The sequence below is a fragment of the Mobula birostris genome, chromosome 16 (genome assembly GCF_030028105.1).
Source record: "Mobula birostris isolate sMobBir1 chromosome 16, sMobBir1.hap1, whole genome shotgun sequence".
Taxonomy (NCBI): Eukaryota; Metazoa; Chordata; class Chondrichthyes; order Myliobatiformes; family Myliobatidae; genus Mobula; species Mobula birostris.
In genome coordinates this window covers 64,116,125-64,140,614 of record NC_092385.1, presented here as the reverse complement: position 1 = coordinate 64,140,614, position 24,490 = coordinate 64,116,125, and the positions used below count along the sequence as shown (strand labels likewise).

Sequence of the window (24,490 nt, the reverse complement as noted above, 5' to 3'; positions counted from 1 at the left end):
CATTCCTCACCTCACTGTCATGGAATGGCTTGGATCGAATTGTCAGACTGCCCAGGTCAATAGACTCCTGGAATCTGACAGGGATGCGCAGGCCCTGCAACTTGTCATAAGCATGCCGAGCCAATTTGTATGCACCCAGGGCTTTACTTTGCTTGGCAAGAGCAAATAAAGTATTACTTGTAATAGTTAAGGAATAAAAGGTGCACAGCCGTTTTTCTGTTCACTGTACATGAAAGTACACAGTCCAATATTAAATCTTTGCTGCTCTCACTTTTAACATAGCATCCTGATTTCTAATTACTAATATCATTTCCATCCGTAAGGGTGAAGTTGATTGAACAGACTTGTGAAGATAACAACTGGAATAACACAAAAATCAGATTTCTCGTCAGTGCTGACTTGGGTATTGTGACCAGAATGCACTAATTAATTTACATGGCAAAAATCTGCCTGTAATTCTGCCCTTCATCAGTGAATATCAACAATTGCTATAGAACTGCATGTGACAGAATGTTGTGCATAAATAAAATTGTGTTCAGCTATACATCTGACTTCTCTGAATTATTATGTATCAATTATGTCTATGACAAATTCTCTTAGCTGTCCATATCCATTTGAAGACTTGTTCTATGCTTTACACTGGAATAAAATAGACCACAAGACATAGGAGCAGAATTTACGCAATTTAACCCATCAAGTCTGGTTCACTATTCCATCCTGACTGATTTATTATACCTCTCAACCCCACTGAGGCAAGAAATTTAAAAGGACATCAGGGGCAGTTTCTTCATGCAACCAGTGGTGCTTTCTACCTAATTCTCTCTTCAGGACCTCTCTTTTCCTACTTGTGTCATTGGTGCCAATATGTACCAAGACTTCTGGCTGCTCACCCTCCCCCTAATCCAATACATCCCTGACCCTGGAACCTGGGAGGCAACGTACCATTAGGGTGGCTCTATCTCGTGTCTACTCCTCTAAGTATGGAACCCCTATCATTATTATAATCCTCTTCTCCCTACTTCCATCCTGAGCCACAGTGACAGACACCTCTAAGAAGAGGTACAGTCGACGTTTTGGGCCGAAACGTCGACTGTACCTCTTCCGAGAGATGCTGCCTGGCCTGCTGCATTCACCGGCAACTTTTATGTGTGTTGCTTGAAAGCCCGCAAATGCTCCTTTTTAAATTCTCATTCATGTAGAGAAACATAAAGGGTTCAAAAATGGAAAGCTTAAGTCAGATAGAATACTGCAAGTCTGGAGTATAAATTACACAGATAATATAGACATTTAACTAAATGGCAAATAAATCGTGTTAGTTTCATCATTCTTGTATTGATTACAGCAGCATCAAACATAAATGTAACCAAACAACCAGATCAATCTATTATAAGCTATTGTTGCAGGAAACAGTTCAGATGAAAAAAGGATACACCTTGGAGATGCCCAAGGGAGTTTCTTTAGTAAGGTTGTGTAATAAAAACCGTGCAATGTTGAAAAGTGCTTCAGGTAAATGGGAACTGAAAGGTTCATCCTGCAACAAAAATAAAATGATAATTTCAGAGCTACTTTCTGATTCACTTTTGCTACTTATTCTCTCCTTCCATTATATAGCCATTTAGAGGTGAAAGAGTAAACCAGAATTATTGTAATAAAGTAAGCTTTAAAATCAATGATGCACATTTAATGTGTTGTCAAATTTAGCTTAGAATTAATTTGAAGGAGATGTTGCGCATACTTCATTCCTCCCAGAAAGAAACAGAATAGGCTGAATACCTTTATGGTGCTGTAACTGATTTGCTGTAAGCAAATAACTGATTTATCTTTTCAAAGCACTGGTGAGTGATTGTAAGTACAATTATGATACAAATGCATATGCAACAAAGAAGCCTTTAAGAGCATTGAGTCCAGGTTTATTTGTGCTTATTGTATATTTACTGTCTAAGACATAAGTGCCGCTACTTCAAACAGAACTCATTTTTATCCAAGACAGCAAATAAGCAATAAGCATAAGAAATAATTTCAAATTAGAACTTGAATAAGTGTTAGTATGATAACTTGGATGCTGACTGCAAATCCAACCTAACTACCCCTACCACCTGCATATGGTCCATATCTCTCCATTCCCTGTCTATTTGTCTAACTACCCCTATATGTTACTATTGCATGTTTCCACTACTGCCCCGGCAACTACTATTCTCTGTGTAAAAATAACTTGCCAACTTGCCTCACAAATCTCCTTTAAATTATTCCCTCTCACAAAGCCATGCCTTCTAGTATTTGACACTTCTATCCGGGGGGAAAAAGACCATCTACCCTATACATGCCTCTCATAATTTTATACATTTCTATAATGCCCTGGTTAAGATTTCTATTGCTTGGTTGTGAATTTTGTTTTAGCAGTTTTCTGTAAAAGCAGTGTGTCCTGCTAGTAAGTGTGTTCGGCTTCTGCTAAAGATAGGGAGTCATGTCGCTCAACTTAGGAATGTTGTGTCGGCCAACCAGGACTGTCTGGGTACATGTTGTAATGTTCTGCCTAGTGGGATGCAAGAGAAGATTCTACAGAGCTGGGCAAATGAGATTTCTGAAGGACAGTAGTCTGGTTGGAGGTCCTTTGACAAGAGCTGTAGACTGGAGCACAAGTGGAAGATATTCAGGGGTTCCCACCCAAAGGGGAGACCCTAATGCAAGAAGTGCTTTGTGCAGACGAATGGTTCAAAGGAGGAAATGCCAATACTGAGTTAGCCGTTTCGTTTGAAATGGTCTCCGAGGGAAGTCTGAACTGTTGCTGGTGTCCTTCATGCAGAACATAGGTTTACTTCAGAACCGAGCTCCAATGTTTATGTGCACTGTCATGGGCCCTTTTATTTTTCTTTTCCTTTCCTGTAACCGTTTGTTAAAGTTGATAAATTTGATAAATATATTTCCTTTGTAATTTTATGTTGGTGCATGATCATTATTTTTCAGGCGAATGATAAATTTGCATGGGGCAGTATTTACACAGCATTCGCAACAATCAATGTTCCTTAATCGGAACATCCTAACTTTCCTGTTTGGATGAATCCCAAATCATATCGATCCTAGATATGTGTTGTTTATGAAAGGTGGCCTTCTCACTGCTGAGTCACGTGCCTGTTAGTAAAGTTATCTAATGAGCCAAGTTTGTATATGAGAGGGTTACACTTCTATCAGGTTGCGCCACAGCCTCCCAATCTTCAGAGAAAACAATCCAAGTACGTCCAGCCTCACTTTACAGATAATACTTTCTGTATCCTCTCCAAAGCCTTCATATCCTTCTTGTAACATGGCAAACCAGATCTGCACACAATATTCCAAATGTGACCTAATCAAAAGTTTTATACAGCTACAACATGCCTTCATGATTTTTGTACTCAATGTTCCAACCAATGAAGGCAAACATGCCACATGCCTCATTTGCCAGCCTATCATTTTAGTGATAGGAAAGATAGGATGGTGAAGAAGGCTTTGCTTGCTTTCGTGGGTTAGGGCACAAAATACACAAGTTAGAAAATTATGCTAAAACTTTACTAAACAGTGGCTAGACTGCACTTGGAGTACTGTAGGCAGCTCTGGTCGCACAGTATTGGAAAAATATTTTGCTGTTGAGAGGGCAAAAGAGATTCATTAGAAGGTCACCTGGACTCCAGGACCTGAATTATAGGGAGATTAGGACTTTATTCCTTGGAGCATAGGAGATTGTATAAAATCAGGATGGGTATAAACGGGATACATGCACATGGTCTCTTACCCAGGGAAGCGGAATTTAAAACTAAGGGGCAGAGAGGTGCAATATTTAAAAGGGGCTTGAGGAAGTACTTTTTAACCATAGGTGGTATGCATATGTCAGAGAAAGTGACTGAGACAGGTATAGCAATAACATCCATAAAACATCTAGATTAAATACATGGAGGGAGGAAGTTACACAGATTTTGACAAAATGCAAGCAAACAGGACTAGTTAGAAGGACTCCATGATAGGCATGTACAAATTGGGCTGAAGGGCCCGTTTCCTATGACCAAATGATTTTAGTTATGGAGAGAGATTGGATAGGCTGTGCTCGTCTTTCCCTGCAGTGAAGGATGCTGAGGAATAGCCTGTTAATTTATATAAGATAATGAGAGGCATAGATAGGTTACTCAGAATCTATATCCCATGGTCAGGGTATCAAAAACAAGAGAACCAGGCAGTCAGTGAACAAGAAGAAAATTTCCTTGCTCTTATTTGACCTGATTTTGTAGGGTCCAGAGTCAATGTTGAGGAAATCAAAAGTTGCTGCTTCCTACCTGTATCTCAGTACTCCATCAACTCTGCTGGGTGCATCCTGCTGGTGCAACAGGATGTATCCAGAATCAGATGGCAGCATCTGATACATTGTTTGCAAAATATGACCCTGTAAATATGATTACGTTGCTTCAATTGTTGCTAGTCTCCAGATGTTTGTAAGGAGCACTTTGCAAAGCTCAGAGTGCTGCAAGTAATTTTGCACGTCCAGATCCAATGCCAGAATTATTCCAGGAGTTCTACCCCAGTTGTTTTTTTAAAATATAATAATGGTTCAACTGACGGGCTCTGTGAATTCCTCTGTGAAGGGCATTAATGAATCTGATCACCTTTGTGACAAATCGATAGTTTCTACAGGCATTATAATAACAAAGGCTAATTGTTGTTTTTCAAAATTCCAAATTATCAATTGAATTTAAAATCCATAATTGTGGTGATGAAATATATAAACACAGGAGATTCTACAGCTGATGGAAATCTTCAGCAAGGCACACAAAATGCTGGAGGAACACAGCAGATCAGGCAGAATCTATGGAAGGGAATAAACAGTCAATGATTCAGGCCAAGATCCTTCATCAGGAATGGAAAGGAATGGAGCAGAAGCCAGAATGGGGGGAGGGGTGGGATATACAAGCTAACAGGTGGTAGGCGAGACCAGATGAGGGGAAGATTATTGGGTGGATTGAGGGAGAATAACACAAGAAGCTGAGAAGTGATTGGTGGAACCTACTGACACTCACAGTTATCTTGATTATCTTTCCCTCCTCCCCCCATCTTCTCATTCAGGCTTCTGTCCCCTTCTGTTCCAGACCTAATGAAGAGTCTCAGACCAAAATGTGAACTGTTTATTCCCCTCCATTGATGTTGCCTGACCTGCTGAGTTTCTCCAGCATTTTGTGAAGTTGCTGGTAAATTACAGGCTCAGGTTTTTGGATTGTTCTTCCCTACATCTGGTTACTAGTTTGGTATTTTATCTGCTGTGTCACCACTGGACCCATTATATGACACAGCAATCTGTACCACAAAATTTTTAGAAGTGACATAGAAAATTAGTCAAGGGTAATTAGAGATTAATAATAAGATTTATTTCAAAACTGCCGATTACAAGGACTCTGAGCTTCATTTATGAAATGAATCTTCAAACGCTTCTTACCGTATACCTCTGGATTGAGTGATATGCATGGTAGAGCTCTGCTAGATGCTGGAAGTGGTGAAACTTCTTAATCATCTCGAGTTGCTTTTCCTTGTTTTCTGTTCAATACATTACAATGCTTTTTTTTTTAAAAGGAATTACATTACTCATAAACAACAAATTCAGCTGTACACACTTACTTGCAAATGACCAAAAAAGTACCTTTAGGATCTATAAACTTCTGCTACTTTGTATTTAAACCTATTTATCCATATCTCCCATCTTCTCTCGCATGACAAACACATTTTCTTTTCACACCATAGTTCTGAAGAGCCTGCATTTGATACCAAAACCACGGTATCTTCAGCATTGATTTGACACAAATTTTGGGGTCAGCTTTCATGTCTTCACAGCCCTTAACAGGTATATGGAGGAATTTAAGGTGGGGGGTTATATGGGAAGCAGGGTTTGAGGGTCGGCACAACATTGTGGGCCAAAGGGCCTGTACTGTGCTGTACTATTCTATGTTCTATGTTTAAAACACTGCAACCAAAATTTAATAGGATGTAATTGTTTAAAGAAAGTGGTCTCATCCAAGGTCAGATGAAGATAAATAACGACACAACTATTTACAAAAATAGAGTGGAAAAACTGCCTGTGAGCAGATTCAGGACTAGAGTGGAACAGCTCCTAAACAAGGTTCACTGTAAACAATAAAACCACTGGAAGGTGACAGTTACAGTCAAAGTTATGCAAGTGCTTGTGAAGCAACAAGGACTTATGGGTTGAGCCAAGGATCGATTAGCTCCACTATCAGGACATTGCACAGTCAAGAGCTAATGACTACTACAAGCTTACCTCGAGCTATATCTAGGCACTGTATAGACAACATCCAATAATAATAGGCTGCATCATTGAACCGGCTTTCCAGAACCGCATTGTGGGTCAATTGTTCCAGAACTTTAACTGCCTCATCCTGCTGACCAGCTTTGTGAAATGCTGGGAGAAAGAACAGAGAATACATAAAAAACACAATAAATCAAAGCTTCAGAAATCTGTCAGAAAGTAAATAGGCTTTTTATCTATTTGATCCTACTCTGACATTATGAACAAGATCTTAACACATGCCCCTATTTACAGTATATTAGTAAGATTATCTCTGTCCTCTGCCTTTGCAGAATATCCCTATATATGTTTGGTTTCCTTGGTGTCCATGTGCCACTAAGTGGGCACGTGGCCAAGTGGTTAAGGCACTCGACTAGCGACCTGAAGGTTGTGAATTTGAGCCCCAGCTGAGGCAGCGTGTTGTGTCCTTGAGCAAGACACTTAATCACACAGTGCTCTGCGACGACACTGGTGCCAAGCTGTATCGGCCCTTGGACAACATCGGTGGCGTGGAGAGGGGAGACTTGCAGCATGGGCAACTGCTGGTCTTCCATACAACCTTGCCCAGGAGAGTGAAGACTTTCCAAGTGCAGATCCATGGTCTCGCAAGACTAGCGGATGCCTTAAACCTTGGTGTTCAAAAACCTACTGGTCTGTATTGAGGAAGCTCAATGACCAAACATTCAAAACCCTCTAAAATTACAAAGATTATCAATAGCTAATGCAGAATATTTTCACCACTTTTCTTACTGCTTTTCTAGTCAGCTTGGCTTTTGGTTCTACCCTGAGTCCAGGGAATAACGCTTTAATTGATCATTTATCTACAAATCACCACAAAACAGACTGCAGGAAGTTAGGGAAAAAGTTGAGAAGCAGGACCTCAAAGGTAGTAGTCTTGGAATTACTGCCTGTGCCACGTGACAGTGAGTATAGGAATAGAATGAGGTAGAGGATAAACGTGCAGCTGAGGAATTGGAGCAGGGGGCAGGGATTCAGATTTCTGGATCATTGGGACCTCTTGTGGGGCAGGTGTGACCAGTACAAAAAGGACGGATTGCACTTGAATCCCAGGGGGGCCAATATCCTGGCGGGAAGGTTTGCTAAGGCTATTGGGGAGAGTTTAAACTAGAATTGCTGTGGGGTGGGAACTGAACTGAAGTTGACGGAGAAAAGGGAGGCTGGTTCACAAATAGAGAAAGGAAGGATAGGCAGGTGATAGAGAAGGGATGCACTCAGTCTGATGGTTTGAGATGTTTCTATTTTAATGCGAGTATCATGAATAAAGCGGATGAGCTTAGAGTGTGGATCAGTACTTGTAGCTATGATGTGGCCATTACAGAGACTTGGATGGTGCAGGGACAGGAATGGCTACTTCAAGTGCCAGGCTTTAGATGTTTCAGAAAGGATAGGGAGAAAGGCAAAAGAGGTGGGGTGTGGCACTGTTGATCAAAGAGTGTCACGGCTGCAGAAAAGGGGAAAGTCATGGAGGAGTTGTCTACGGAGTCTCTGTGGGTGGAAGTACGGAATGAGAAAGGGTCAATAACTCTACTGGGTGTTTTTTTAAAGACCACCCAATAGTAACAGGGACATCGAGAAGCAAATAGGGAGACAGGTTCTGGAAAGGAGAAGATGGCGGCACGCCACGCGAGCTCTCTGATGAAAAATGATATCTAATCTGTTAAATAGGGGCCGTGGACAATTCTGATTTGATGGAGAATGGACGTGAAAGCACAAAGGAACATCTGGAGAAATTTCTGAAACGCCCGTTCGCTGCTGTCGTTACTGTGTGGTTGTGAATCTTTCAGAGGGCAGACGTCAAAATCCCTGGCCTTGCCTGCTTTTGGCAACCGAGAAGGAGGTCGAATCGTTCGGACAGAGATGGCGCTCAGTACTCAGTGTCGGAGAGCTGATCAGAGCTCGAAGTTTTCAGATGACTCAGAGTCGGGTTGTGGTCGGCATGGCAGGGAGAATTTTTCTTCCTTCTCCCACCTGCGTGAGATGTGGGACATTTGAGAAACTTTGAACTTTACTGTGCTCACGGACTTCTTCATCAAGTTATGGTATTGTTACACTGTTTGTAACTATATGTTATAATTACGTGGTTTTGTCAGTTTTTTCAGTCTTGGTTTGTCCTGTGTTTCGTGATATCACACTGGAGGAAATAATGTATCATTTCTTAATGCACGCATTACTAAATGACAATAAAAGAGGACTACATGTCTTCATAATCATAAAATCATAATAACAGGGTTGTTGTGGTGGGAGATTTTAATTTCCCAAATATTGATTGGCATCTCCCTAGAGTGAGGGGTTTAGATGGAGTAGAGTTTGTTAGGTATGTTCAGGAAGGTTTCTTTACACAATATGTAGATAAGCCTACAAGAGGAGGAGCTGTACTTGATCTGGTATTGGGAAATTAACCTGGTCATGTGTCAGGTCTCTCAGTGGGAGAGTATTTTGGAGATAGTGATCACAATTCTATCTCCTTTACCATAGCATTGGAGAGGGATAGGAACAGAAAAGTTAGGGAAACGCTTAGTTGGAGTAAAGGGAAATATGAGGCCATCAGGCAGAAACTTGGAAGCATAAATTGGAAACACATGTTCTCAGGGAAACGTACGGAAGAAATGTGGCAAATGTTCAGGGGATATTTGCATGGAGTTCTGGGTAGGTATGTTCCAATAAGTCATGGAAAGGATGGTAGGGTAAAAGATCCGTGGCGTACAAAGGCTGTTGTAAAGCTAGTCAAGAACAAAAGAAAAGCTTACGAAAGGTTCATAAAACTAGGTAATGATAGGGATCTCGAAGATTATAAGGCTAGCAGTTAGGAGTTTAAGAATGAAATTAGGAGAGCCAGAAGGGGCCATGAGAAGGCATTGGCAGACAGGATTAAGGAAAACCCCAAGGTATTCTATAAGTATGTGAAGAGCAAGAGGATAAGACATGAGAGAATAGGACCAATCAATTGTGACTTTGGGAAAATGTGTATGGAACTGGAGGAGATAGCAGAGGTACTTATTAAATACTTTGCTTCAGTATTCACTATGGAAGAGGATCTTGGCAATTGTAGAGATGACTTGCAGTGGACTGGAAAGCTTGAGAATGTAGATATTAAGGAAGAGGATGTGCTGGAGCTTTTGGAAAGCATCAAGTTGGATAAGTCACCAGGACTGGACAGGATGTACCCCAGGCAATTGTGGGAAGCGAAGGATGAGAATGCTGAGCCTCTGGCAATGATCTTTACATCATCAATGAGGACAGAAGAGGTTCTGGAGGAATGGAGAGTTGCAGATGTTGTTCCCTTGTTCAAGAAAGGGAGTAGGGATAGCCCAGGAAATTATAAGCCAGTGAGTCTTACTTCAGTAGTTGGTAAGTTGATGGAGAAGCTCCTGACAGGCAGGATTTATGAACATAATATGATTAGGAATAGTCATCATGGCTTTGTCAAAGGCAGGTCATGCCTTATGAGCTTGACTGAATTTTTTGAGGATGTGACTAAACACATTGATGAAGGTAGAGCCGTAGATGTAGTGTATATGGATTTCAGCAAGGCATTTGATAAGGTATCCCATGCAAGGTACTTACTAAATACTGTTAGGGGTCTAGATGGTTTAAGAGATTGTAAAGTGTGTTCAGGAAAGTTTTCTAAATCAATATATAGAGGGACCAACTAGAGGGGATGCAATATTGGATCTCCTGTTAGGAAATGAGTTAGGACAAGTGACGGAGGTCTGTGTAAGGGAACACTTTGGTTCCAGTGATCATAACACCATTAGTTTCAACTTGATCATGGACAAGGATAGATCTGGTCCTAGGGTTGAGGTTCTGAACTGGAAGAAAGAGACTAGTGTTGAAATTGCGGGGGCCCTGGCAGAAATATTTAAAATGTCGCTGTCTACAAGTGAGGTGCCGGAGGATTGGAGAGTGGCTCATGTTGTTCCGTTGTTTAAAAAAGGATCGAAAAGTAATCCGCGAAATTATAGGCCGGTAAATTTAACGTCAGTAGTAGGTAAGTTATTGGAGGGAGTACTAAGAGACAGAATCTACAAGCATTTGGATAGACAGGGACTTATTAGGGAGAGTCAACATGGCTTTGTGCGTGGCAGGTCATGTTTGACCAATCTATTGGAGTTTTTCGAGGAGGTTACCAGGAAAGTGGATGTAGGGAAGGCAGTGGATATTGTCTACATGGACTTCAGTAAGGCCTCTGACAAGGTCCCACACCTTGTTAGTTAGGAAAATTCAGTTGGTAGGTATACGTGGAGAGGTGGTAAATTGGATCAGACATTGGCTCAATGGAAGAAGCCAAAGAGTGGTAGTAGAGAATTGCTTCTCCGAGTGAAGGCCTGTGACTAGTGGTGTGCCACAGGGATCAGTGCTGGGTCCATTGTTATTTGTCATCTATATCAATGATCTGGATGATAATGTGGTAAATTACATCAGCAAATTTGCTGATGATACAAAGATCGGAGGTGTAGTAGACAGCGAGGAAGGTTTTCAGAGCCTGCAGAGGGACTTGGACCAGCTGGAAAAATGGGCTAAAAAATGGCAGATGGAGTTTAATACAGACAAGTGTGAGGTATTGCACGTTGGAAGGACAAACCAAGGTAGAACATACAGGGTTAATGGTAAGGTACTGAGGAGTGCAGTGGAACAGAGGGATCTGGGAATACAGTTACAAAATTCCCTAAAAGTGGCGTCACAGGTAGATAGGGTCGTAAAGAGAGCTTTTGGTACATTGACCTTTATTAATCGAAGTATTGAGTATAAGAGCTGGAATGTTATGATGAGGTTGTATAAGGCATTGGTGAGGCCGAATCTGGAGTATTGTGTTCAGTTTTGGTCACCAAATTACAGGAAGGATATAAATGAGGTTGAAAGAGTGCAGAGAAGGTTTACAAGGTTGTTGCCGGGACTTGCGAAACTCAGTTACAGAGAAAGATTGAATAGGTTAGGACTTTATTCCCTGGAGCGTGGAAGAATGAGGGGAGATTTGATAGAGGTATATAAAATTATGATAGGTATTGGTAGAGTGAATGCAAGCAGGCTTTTTCCACTGAGGCAAGGGGAGAAAAAAAACCAGAGGACATGGGTTAAGGGTGAGGGGGGAAAAGTTTAAAGGGAACATTAGTGGGGGCTTCTTCACACAGAGAGTGGTGGGAGTATGGAATGAGCTGCCAGACGAGGTGGTAAATGCGGGTTCTTTTTTAACATTTAAGAATAAATTGGACAGATACATGGATGGGAGGTGTATGGAGGGATATGGTCCATGTGCAGGTCAGTGGGACTAGGCAGAAAATGGTTCGGCACAGTCAAGAAGGGCCAAAAGGCCTGTTTCTGTGCTGTAGTTTCTATGGTTCTATGGCTTATTGAGAAAGTAAGGAGGCATGGGATCCAAGGGGACATTGCTTTGTGGATGCAGAACTGGCTTGCCCACAGAAGGCAAAGAGTGGTTGTAGACAGGTCATATTCTGCATGGAGGCCGATGACAAGTGGTGTGCCTCAGGGATCCATTCTGGGACCCCTACTCTTTTGTGATTTTTATAAATGACCTGGATGAGGAAGTGGAGGGATGGGTTAATACATTTGCTGATGACACAAAGGTTGAGGGTGTTGTGGATAGTGTGGAGGACTGTCAGAGCTTACAACGGGACATGGATAGGATGCAAAACTGGGCTGAGAAGTGGCAGATGGAGTTCAACTCAGATAAGTGTGAGGTGGTTCATTTTGGTAGGTCAAATATGATGGCAGGATATAGCATGAATGGTAAGACACTTGGTAGTGTGGAGGATCGGGGGATCTTGGGGTCCGAGTCCATAGGACACTCAAAGCTGCTACGCAGGTTGGCTCTGTGGTTAAGGCGGCATACGGTGCATTGGCCTTCATCAATCTTGGGATTGAGTTTAAGAGCCGAGGCGTAATGTTGCAGCTATATTGGACCCTGGTCAGACCCCACTTGGAGTACTGTGCTCAGTTCTGGTCGCCTCACTACAGGAAGGGCGTGGAAACCATGAAAAGGTGCACAGGAGATTTACAAGGATATTGCTTGGATTGGGGAGCATGCCTTATGACAATAGGTTGAGTGAAGTCGGCCTTTTCTCCTTGGAGCGATGGAGGATGAGAGGTGACCTGATTGAGGTGTACAGGATAATGAGAGGCATTGATCGTGTGGATAGTCAGAGGCTTTTCCCAAAGGCTGAAATGGCTAGCACAAGAGGACATAGATTTAAGATGCTTGGAAGTAGGTACAGAGGAGATGTCAGGGGTAAGTTTTTTTACGCAGAGAGTGGTGAGTGCGTGGAATGGGCTGCCGGCGGTGGTGGTGGAGGCGGTAACGATAGGGTCTTTTAAGAGACTCCCGGATGGCTACATGGAGCTTAGAAATAGGTAAAGCCTAGGTAGTTCTAAGGTAGGGATATGTTCGGCACAGCTTTGAGGGCTGAAGGGCCTGTATTGTGCTGTATGTTTTCTCTGTTTCTATCTGGTGAAATTAGTCTATCAGACCTCTGATACTTTCTTTTGAAGCTTATCTTTACTGGGAAATGGAAACCAAAATAGTACTCCAAAAGCAAATTAACTAAATCTATATAATTTCAATAAGAAAAATAGTCAAAAAGTGATCGAGTCATACAGCATGGAAATAGGCACTTCAGCCCAAATGGCCGATGATGAACAAGTTATCTCATGAAATTGGCCCATATGATTCTAAATCTTTCCTATACTGTCTGAGCTATTTTTTAAAACTTACTGTATTTGCCTCAGCACATTCTACATAAATAACTGCCTTTGCATAAATGGTGTTGTCTCTCACCTTCCCATTAAATCTTTCCCTCTCACCTTAAACCTATGCCTTCTTTCCCCCAATCCTGGGGATAAAGACTGAATGCATTCACCCAATGACCCTCATAATTTTGTACATCTCTATAAGATCACCTATCAGTCTTCTACGTTCCAAGGAATAAACCTTGCCTGTTGTATTGTTAACCTTTATGCTTGTTGAATGTCTCACTACCACTGTGGCCTTGAATGTAACAGAACCAGCTGCAGGAGCATTACTTCTATGGGAACACACCGTGAGAAGCAGAACTGTGGGAATAGCCATGAGAACATGAATGCTAGATAAACACAGGGGTGGGACTTGTGAAGAGTGATGACAAGTGGCAAGTGATGATTGCTTCTGGTTCAGTGGTTTAAGATGGTGCTATGTGTTGGTCCACTTACTGCAGCATTTCATATCGATGGAAAAGGTATAAAAGTAGAGCAGTCGGAGGCCTTGTTTGGCATTTTTCAGGGCTTCACTGACGGGCTGGTCATGAACAGTGTTACGGGACAACAGAACCCACAGTGAGAGGGACCTGCACTCGCCTAGATAAGTATTTTAATGCTTGCTCTATTCTGTCCTAATAAACGTGGTTTTGCAGTTCTAAGTAGATAATTGGGGTTTGTGTCTTTCTGTCTCATCAAGTTGAATACGAGAACATATTGTATTTAGTATTTGGCAGTTGCAATAGAAAGTTTAGAAGGAAGAGGAAGAAGGAAAACCACAGCCATGCGAAGAATACCGAGTACCGGGGTTCGCCAATAACTAAGTGGGGTTTGGCAGCCTGGCCAAGTTGCTGGCCGACCATGGTGCATCAGTGGATTGGATGAACAAGATGGTGGATTGGACACCATCTTGTGTCTGTACTGGAGGGGTTAGGGTTCCCAAACAAGAGGGGGAGCCCGCCATTGGCCATTATAAAACAGCAACATTATAAACTAGACAATCTCTCAGAAAGAACAGGAAATAGGGAACCTTAAAAATGAGGTGGAGTATTGAATCAGTGCTGCACTACCTGTTGGCACAGTCCTGGGCTGAGGAGATGGAGGAAAAGACTGTCAAAATTGCCTGCCGCCTGGCCAAGTTCTGGTAGCAGGAAGCAAAACGAAGAGCTAATTGACAACTGGAATCAATGAAGGGCAATCTTATGGGGTGATGACCCAGATATCTGGGATGCTATTATTTGGTTTGATGGTGAGGTTCGGGATGATAGGGTGATAAGTAGCCCTCATCTCATAAATTTTATTGATTAGATCAGTAAGTTTTTCAATTCCATAATCTTCAAGGGCGATTATTTGCTCTATTACTAATTCATCAGGACCTGCTGCCTTTCCTTTCTTCAGCTTATTTATTGCATTACGAACTTCAGATTTTAAAATACTTGGACCTCCAATGTTTTTCTTAATTTCTGGTTTTTCGCCTTGAACATCTTCAAACGATTCCTGAATATACTCAGTCCATCAGTAATAGGGATTCTTTCTATTTGCTCACATTCCTGGTTTAAACATTCTTCTTGGCTTTTTGACATAACCTTTTAACTTTTTAATCTCAGGGCTTATATTCTATCGGACAGGGATCCCCAACCTTTTTTGCACCGTGGACCGGTTTAATATTGGCGGTATTCTTGCGGCCTGCCGACCCGGGGGGGGGGGGGTTGTTAGTCACGACTGGAATATAGGTGACAACTATAAGTCACTTATAAGTGGCTAATACACTCAATTTCATTTCTAAATATCTAACAAATTTAATTTAATATTAAACACAGCGCATATTTTCCCTTCATGAATATAGTGATAAGTCAATTATAATGGCAGTCCCCAAACTGCGGGCCGCAAAGAATACAGCGGTGCAGTGGTGACCAGAACACACCCAGCACACCTTAATCACCTCTGATCTGGGCCGACATTTACATGCCGGGCGACACCTAATTAATTAGCTTGTTTATTTTGGTATTTTCTTAAAGGTGCGCTGGGGGCGTTCTGGCCACCGCTGTACCACTGCATTCTTCACGGCCCGGAGGTTGGGGACCACTGAATTATAAGTCACTTATAAGTCAATAGCATCATAACATTTTAAGTAACGTTTGGATATTAAACACACAGCGCATATTTTCCTCGTACGAACATATAAAATCATTGCAACACACCAATATCGCTGAATCAGTTGCAGCCCTGGGCTTGTTTTCCTGCAACAAGACGGTCCCATCGAGGGGTGATGGGAGACAGCGTTAACTCGAAGGGGGTTCCTTATGTCCAGTCTATTCCATAATTTAGTTTTCGTTGCACTCATTGCAGAAAATTCCGCTTTGCAGAAATATGTTGGAAATGGAAGCAACGTTTTCAGTGCTTTCGTGGCTCTCTCAGGATATTCAGCCTTGACTTTGATCCAGAATGCCAGCGGAGATGTTATGTCAAACATACTTTTCAGCCCACCGTTATTTGCAAGCTTGAGAAGTTGATCTTCTTCCCGCACTGACATGGAAGATTCACTGGAAACATTCACAACTGGGTCACAGACCCATTCCTTTGCACGTCTTGGGTCATTTGCATCTTGGGTCACTGATGACCTCACGTGCCTTAAAGTTCAACAGTAGGCATGACAGAGAATGAGGAAAGGTGCAGCTGACTCATATCGTTTCATATCGCCAAATCATATTGTTTCCTCGCGGCCCAGTGGTTGGGGACCACTGCCATAGGATTTGCTTTCTTCCGTCTCCTTTCTTCCATTAGATTTTTGATTTCATCTGTCATCTATTTATTCTTTGTGCTTTTCTCTTTTTTAGGAATCACTGACTTTGCTGATTCTACCAAGGCATCCTTTACAGAGTTAAATTTCATTTCTACATGAAATTGCAAAACTTTACAACTCCTCCCTTAGAGGGTCAGACACCCTGAGCCAATAGGCTGGTCCTGGACTTATTTCCTGGCATAATTTACATATTACTATTTAACTATTTATGGTTTTACTAGTTATTATTTATGGTGCAACTGTAACGAAAACCAATTTCCCCTGGGATCAATAAAGTATGACTATGACTACATGATTGCTATCATCTTCAATAGATCCTCACAGACAGGACCCAGCCTGTAAAAATATGGGACAAGCTCTCCTCTACAATCACTCTGAGCACCGGTGCCCCACAAGGCTTTGTACTCAGCCCCCTGTTGTACTCACAGTACACCCATGATTGTGTAGCCAAGTTTCCATCAAGTGCAATATACAAGTTTGCTGATGACACAACAATTGTCGGTCGTATCTCGGGTAATGATGAGTTTGAGTACAGCGAGGAAATTAAGAACCTGGTGGCATGGTGCAAAGACAATAACCTATCCCTCAACGTCAGCAAGACGAAGGAATTGGTTGTTGACTTCAGAAGGAGTAGCGGACCGCACGACCCAATTTACATCGGTGGTGCGCAAGTGGAACAGGTCAAATCTTTAAGTTCCTCGGGGTCAATATCACAAATGACCTAACTTGGTCCAACCAAGCAGAGTTCACTGCAAAGAAGGCTCACCAGCGCCTTTACTTCCTGAGAAAACTGAAGAAATTTGGCCTGACCCTAAAACCCTCACTAATTTTTAGAGATGCACCGCAGAAAGCATTCTTCTAGGGTGCATCACAACCTGGTATGGAAGTTGTCCTGTCCAAGACCAAAAGAAGCTGCAGAAGATCGTGAACATGGCACAGCACATCACACAAACCAATTTTCCGTCCGTGGACTCACTTTACACCGCACGCTGGTGGAGCAGTGCTGCCAGGATAATCAAGGACACGACCCACCCAGCCAACACACTTTTCATCCCTCTTCCCTCTGGGAGAAGGTTCAGGAGCTTGAAGACTCGTACAGTCAGATTTGGGAACAGCTTCTTTCCAACTGTGATAAGGCTGTTGAACGGATCCTGACCTGCATCTGGGCCGTACCCTCCAAATATCCGGACCTGCCTCTCGGTTTTTTTTGCACTACCTTACTTCCCATTTTTCTATTTTCTATTTATGATTTATAATTTAAATTTTCAATAATTACTAATTTTAACTATTTTTAAAATTTAATATTTGTAATCCAGGGAGTGTGAAGCTCAGAATCAAATATCACTGTGATGATTGTATGTTCTAGTACCAATTGTTTGGCCACAATAAAGTATAAATTATAAAGTATATTTCTAGACTTTGAAATCTATTCCTTACTTCAATTGTAAATTTTTGTTGAGTTTTCTTCTTTAATTAATTGCAAGTAGTCAAGGGATTGTTCAGGTTTTTGCTTCTTTAGTTTTTTAAGTTTTACTTTTACATGACATACTACTGGGTCATGGTCACTATTACAGTCTGCACCTGGATATGTTTTGCATTGAGTCACTGAGTTTCTAAATCTTTGGTTTATAGTACTAAAGTCAATTTGATTTCTAGTGTTATCACCTGGACTTTTCCAGGTCCACAAGTGTCTTGGATGGTTTTTAAAGTAGGTATTCATAATGACCTGGTTATTCATCTTGCACCATTCCACCCATTTCTCACCTCTCATTTCTTTCCCCTAGTCCAAATTTTCCTATGGTATTTCCATCAGCACCTTGTCCTACTTTAGCATTTAGATCTCCCGTGACAATAAGAGTATCTTGAGATTTGCATCCATTCTTCGCTTGTTCAAGCTCTTCATAGAATTTATCTACATCTTCATTTGTTCCATCTGTTGTTGGTGCATATACCTGTACAATTGCTAAATCAAATGGTTGTCCTCGGAATCTAACAAGGAGCACTCTTTCCAATTTTGCCCAATGTCCTAAAACACTTTTTGCCATGTTTTCATCCATTAGAATTTCTAATCCATTAGTATAGGATGTTCCACAAGAATGAACTGGTGTTTTATTTCTAATCTGACATGTTCCAGCACCTATCCAATGAACTTCGCTAATTCCCATGATGTTAATCTTTAGTCTTTCCATTTCATTTATCACATTGTCCAATCTTCCTGCTTGATACAGGGTTCTTACATTCCAAGTGGCAATAATTTTCTTTTGTGTTACCTGAATTTTATGACCAGTAGCTTGATGACGGTCAGGGATCCCCTGCTGGCCAGAATCAACCCTACCCAGCGAAGCATCTTCAGAGTTGTCTTGAAGATCGTCCTGACGCTGTTGTTGTGTGATACATTTTGTGAGTTTGACCATGGTTTTCCTAGCAAATAGCAACGGTAGTTTGCTATTGTCTACCATTGGGCGAACTAAAGAAATCGCCATTTCTCTTCCCAAATGTTCATCCGCCTATACTATAGCCATTGACATTTGAGGTCATAGCTCATCCGCCTTCTCTGTCATAAGTTCAGTTACTGAACCTCCCTGATCCACTGTTGGCCTTCGCTCGTATCCTAAGCAGGAACCCTTGCAGGTGCTACCGTTCCAGATCAGAGCGGCCCTGGGAGCAATGAATGACTAAGGGGTAACTCCACTTTCCCCAAAGCTCTGAAAGTCCCCAATCAGAGCCTCATTACCAGTTGCAGTTTAGAGTCATACCCAGGACTGAAATTTGGAACCTACCATCGCCTCTGCCTGTTTACGCCGAAGCCTGTTGAGCCAAAGCTGTCCCACTCTGACTCAGTCCACTCCGACAATGGCCGCTTTGCTAGACTTTTATAGAGTGCTAGCTGACCGACTGTCTTCAGCTCCTCCACTCCCAATTGGTAGGCCGATTTAAAAAAAAAATGAAGTATCCCACGATTCCTCTCCTTCTCAGCTCTGTCAACGGCCGCTTTGCTAGACTAAACTTCTTTTATATGACACTAGCTGACTGACTGTCTTCAGCTCCTCCGCTCCCAAGTGGTTGGCCATTTAAAAAAAAAACTGAAATGGCCCGTAATTATACCCACAACAGGTTCTCTGAAATGATAACACTGAGGTATTTAAAGTTGCTAATGCTCTTCGGTCAACAAATGTGTCTTTCGGCTTGAAACTTCCAGCTGTGTCGCAAGAAGAACTTATTTTAACTGTGGAATGTACATTGCAACCGACGAATATTTAACAGTGTTCGGTGCTTAGTGGCCAGAGACCAAAAATCTGGTTCTCTGAAGCCCGGCAGAAAGTGATCAATTCTGAAGTGTGGGTTACCGACTAGGTACAGAAGGATGAAGAGGAATAACAGAGTTGGTATAAGCAACACACATAAAAGTTGCTGGTGAATGCAGCAGACCCTGTCCCTCACATCAAAAGGCTCATATCCCTTTTGCCAATCAACTGTCCAGCTCTTGGTTTCATCCCTCTTCCTCCTATCATTTTGGATCTCCCCCTCCCCCTCTCAAATCTCTTACTAGCTCTTCTTTCAGTTAGTCCTGACGAAGGGTCTTGGCCCAAAACATCAACCGTATCTCTTCCTAGAGATGCTGGCTGGCCTGCTGTGTTCACCAGCAACTTTTGTGTGTGTTGCTTGAAATTCCAGCATCTGCAGATTTCCTTGTGTTTGTGCAGAGAATTGGTATAAATGGGTGTTTCTCCAGTTGACAGTCTGTGGCGAGTGGGGTGCCGCAGGGGTCGGTGCTGGGCCTGCAGCTGTTTACCATTTACATTGACGATTTGGAAGAGGGGACTGAGTGTAGCATAGCAAAATTTGCTGATGACACTAAACTGAGTGGAAAAGCAAATTGTACAGAGGATGTGGAGAGTCTGCGGAGGGATATAGATAGGTTAAGTGAGTGGGCCAAGGTCTGGCAGATGGAATACAATGTTGGTAAATGCGAGATCCTCCTCTTTGGAAGGAATAATAGAAGAGTAAATTATTATTTAAATGGTGAAAGACTGCAGCATGCTGTTGTGCAGAGGGACTTGGGAGTGCTTGCTCATGAATCGCAAAAAGTTGGCTTGCAGATACAACAGGTTATTAAGAAAGCAAACGGAATGTTGGCCTTCATTGCTAGAGGGATTGAATTCAAGAGCAGGGAGGTCATGCTGCAACTGTACAAGGTACTGGTGAGACCACACCTGGAGTACTGTGTGCAGTTCTGGTCTCAATACTTAAGGAAGGATTTATTGGCTTTGGAGGCAGGTTCACCAGGTTGATTCCAGAGATGAAGGGGTTAACACCTATGAGGAGAGACTGAGTCGCCTGGGACTATACTCTCTGGAATTCAGAAGAATGAGAAGGGATCTTATAGAAACATACAAAATTTTCAAAGGGATAGATAAGATAAAAGTGGTTTCCATTGGTAGGTGAGAATAGAACTAGGAGACATTGCCTCAAGATTCAGGGGAGAAGATTTAGGACAGAGATGAAGAGAAAATGTTTTTCCCAGAGAGTGGTGAATCTGTGGAATTCTCTGCCCAGGGAAGCAGTTGAGGCTTCTTCACTAAATAGCTGAGTTTATGGACAGATCAGCCATGACCTTATTGAATGGTGGGGCAGGCTCGATGGGCTGGATGGTCTACTCCTGCTCCTATTTCTTATGTTCTTAACCCACCATGGGCAATAGAAAAGTCACTGTTGCAAACAGTGCAGTGAGCAACACTGTCAATTCTGTTGATTTTACTTTCCTACTGGCTCATTTTCTTTCTCAGACTCTCCTGTCTACTTCACCATCTATAATGAACACCTGAGTAATTAGCCATTCCCTTAGACAGAAAATCTTCAACTTGTGTCCCTTGTATGGAGATATTTTCATTGCCATAGTCATGCTAACTTTATCATCAGACGCATCCCCCTTCCAGCTTAACAAGCTTTCTCTGTCTCCTTCCCAATTCTGATGATGCGTCTTCACCCTTAAATGTTAACAATTTCTCTTTCCACAGATGTGGCCTGACCTGCTGAGTATTTCCAACGTCTTGTGTTTTTGTTTTTCCAATATCTGTGCTGCTTTCTTCTAAATTTCACATGCCATTAGTTCCTGTTCCTCATGGGAAGTAACACATTTTTGCAGACTTTCTCAGAAAAATTGCTGAATGTGCACCCAAGCTCAGACATCCCACCTCTCCCGGAAGTTCTGGGAGTCTCCCACATATTAATAGTGGCTCCCTGATGCCTGAAAATTATATACAATATCCCAGAAATCAATTTTTTTGAGAGCGAGGGAGCGCGAGAGAGTACGTGCGGGAGAGAAGGAGCGCGCCATGGCAGAGTGTTCCAAAAAAAATATATAAAGCCTACTTCACCCCAGACTACTGTAAAGTGTACCCCTGCCTAATAGGAGTCAAAATAATGACAGTGTTGCTCACTGCACTGTTTGCAACAGTGACTTTTCTATTGCCCATGGTGGGTTAAGACTGTAAAAGACACATTGAGGTGAGTTTAACAGGTGTCGTTCGTTCATTAGCATAGCTAACGTTATTTAAACTACTGGCTAGCTGCTAAGGAGCTACTCTATTGCAGACATCCCACTTGTCCCGGAAGTTCCAGGAGTCTCCTGCAAATTGATGGTGCTACCTCTCTGAAATGAGTTTTTGCAGGGTGGGATGTCTGCAAGCTGTTACTTTGTTATATATTGTGACAAAAGACCAAATTATCAGAAGATTGATGCTGATAAGAGAGACAAAGAGAGAAACATTCCAAATGTTAATGAGAGAGGAGAGAGATTAACAAAAAGAGACACAGTTCCGAGTATTGTCAGACCAGTTGCTTTGAACCTGAACTGTTTGAAGTTTGATGGACCCCAGCAGGGGGATAAAAGGAACAGGTTCGCTAAGGCAAGCGACACACCACAAGATAACGAGACCCTGGAAGTGCAGTGTGCCCCCACAAGTTGGTGGGAGTCTAGAGGTCTGGTCACGGGACTGATCATAGACACACAGGGTGAAAAGGTACGATCGGCGGGAACCTGGTGTGTGTGTGTCCACCCTTGCCTGGGTGCCGGGTTCACCGCAGAAGAACGATCGTATCCGGAATGGAGGGGTCACAGTCGGTGACCTCAGAAGACATTACAAAGGGCTTGCCCGAAAGCTAACTGTGAGGAATATCAAAAGGTCTGTTTGAATCCGATTTGAATATCATCATTCGCTCTCTCTCTCTCTCTCCCCAACGGCACAACAGCAATTATTGCGAACTGAACTAAACTGAACTCTGCGTCACTTGAGACTGATCACTTTACCCCTAGACTGCGATACAGCTTGATTGATTCCTTTTATCCTAGTTCTGTGTACATGTGTGTTTTACCATTGCTAACCTGTTGCATTTATATCCTTACGATTAGAGTACTGTGTTACTTATTTCTTTAATAAAACCTAGTTCCAGTAATCCAGACTCCAACTAAGTGGTCCATTTCTGCTGGTTTGGCAACCCAGTTACGGGGTACGTAACATAAGTGGGGTTCTCGTCCGGGATTTTGAACGCTAAATTTGGGACAGGGTAAATTGATTGGGTTAAAATTCCTGAAAGAAAGAAAAGGCAAACAGCAGAAATGGAGATTGAAGAATTTCTAAAGGTGCTGACCTTGGAGGCATTAGAGGATGCCAGGAAAGCAGAATTGGCAGCTGTGGCCAAATGGTTGAATCTTTTTAAGGGGAGGTCGACCATGAGGAGAGAGGAGATGCACAGAGCTATCATAGAGCATTATGTGTCTAAAGGTGTGTTTCCCCAAGGGGAGCTGGAGGTGATATCTATTGGAAAACCTGGTGGAGACGCAGTACAGGTGCAGATGGAAAAATTGAGACTCGAGCACGAATTCCGGGTAAGGCAGCTAGAAAACGAAGAGAAACAGTTAGAACAGCAAGAAAGAGAGAGGCAGTTGGAGCGAGAAGAGAGGCAGTTGGAGAAACAGAGGGAAAGGGAATTTGAGCTGGAGAGGTTAAAGATGACGGCAGCGCAGGGGCCCATGCCGAACCAAGGTGGAGGGTTCAGGGGACCCAGGAGGTTAGGCTGGTTCCCCTATTTGACGAGACCGATGTTGATCGGTACTTTCTCCATTTTGAAAAAGTTGCTGCAAGTCAGGACTGGCCGAGGGATAAGTGGGCTGTTTTGCTTCAGAGTGTACTTAAAGGAAAAGCCCAACAAGCTTACTCGGCTTTGTCCGCAGAAGATGCCCAGAGGTATGAGGTGGTGAAAGAGGCCATACTCAGGATTTATGAGTTGGTCCCGGAGGCATACCGGCAGAGGTTCCGGAATGCGAGGAAGCACGTATTTAGAGTTTGCCCGTGAGCTGCAGACATATTGTGAGCGTTGGTGCGCCTCAAAAGGGGTCAATGGGGATTATGACAGATTGCTACAGCTCATCCTGATTGAGCAGTTTAAAGGTTGTGTCCCTGAAGGTATGAGACCCTACCTAGATGAGAAAGAGGCAGACACTTTAGCCGCAACTTCTAAGTTAGCGGATGAGTACGCGTTGACACATAAAACGAAGTTTGCCCTGAGTAAAGGCTACCAGAAGGGTAGTCAAGAGGGCAGGGAGAGTCCGCCAAAAAAGTCAGAAAGTAAGCTGGGGACTAATGAGAAGGATAAGGTAGACCGGGAACAGTTTGGTAGGAAGTCTCCTGGGGTTGTATGATATAATTGTGAGAAAGTCGGACACTTTGCGTCCAGATGCTTTGCCCCAAAGAAGGAGATGGGAAAAGGGAAAACGGCAGTTCCGACTGGCTGTATTGAGCTGGTAAGCAAACCGCTAGGAGAGAAGAGGTCTGATAAAGTTCAGGAAGGGCGCGAGAAGTTTATCTCGGCCGGATTGGTGTCGGTGAAGGAGGGGTTAAACCCAGTTCCAGTACGGATCTGGAGAGACACTGGAGCTTGTCAGTCATTGATATTAAAGAGTGTGTTAGACTTTAGTTCAGAGACCCAGACTGGGGAGGTCAGGGTGATAAAAAGGCATTGGAAAAGGGACTGAAGCAGTACCTTTGCACCAGATACACCTAAAAAGCGACTTGGTCTCTGGACCGGTCACGATTGGGGTGAGGCCCGAACTACCGATGGAAGACGTGGAGGTCTTACTTGGTAATGACCTCGCCGGCAGAGAGGTGTACCCAGCAGTAAGATTGACAAACCAGCCTGCCAGCATCGAGGCCCTGCCCATGGACTCACAGGTTTATCCCGTTTGCGCAGTGACTCGGCGTGTGTCCGAAAAGGCTGCCGAAGTAATGATAGAATTGACAGAGACATTTTTACCAGCCTTGTATCAGAAGGGGTTAGAAAGTGAGGAGCAGCGTAGTGAAACGGAAATTAAGGTAGATTTATCATTAGCAAGGAAGGAATGTGTACAGGCACAGGAGCGAGATGAGGAGCTGATGGTTTTGACGGAGACAGCTCTCTCCGAAGCAGAATTAAAAAGGGAGCCAATGGGCTATTGTGTGGAGGAGGGAGTACTAAGGAAGAAATGGAGACCAAGTACCGGGCCTGCAGATGAGGAATGGGGGGTGGTGCCAAAAATTTATGGGGATGATATTCTTAACCTGGCCCAC

General features: G+C 42.8%; 1 protein-coding gene across 4 annotated transcripts in view; it reads right to left on the bottom strand.

Moving 5' to 3' along the window:
• ift122 (intraflagellar transport 122 homolog (Chlamydomonas)) overlaps positions 1-24,490 on the bottom strand; it is a 166,783-nt gene that overhangs the window by 20,687 nt on the left and 121,606 nt on the right. For all 4 annotated transcript variants that reach the window (XM_072280751.1, XM_072280753.1, XM_072280750.1 and 1 more), the window contains 4 exons: positions 6,290-6,430; positions 5,453-5,550; positions 1,431-1,531; positions 11-176 (listed from right to left, as the gene is read on the bottom strand). In XM_072280751.1, coding sequence (XP_072136852.1) covers positions 11-176; positions 1,431-1,531; positions 5,453-5,550; positions 6,290-6,430 — 506 coding nt within the window. The remainder of the gene's footprint in view (positions 1-10; positions 177-1,430; positions 1,532-5,452; positions 5,551-6,289; positions 6,431-24,490) is intronic.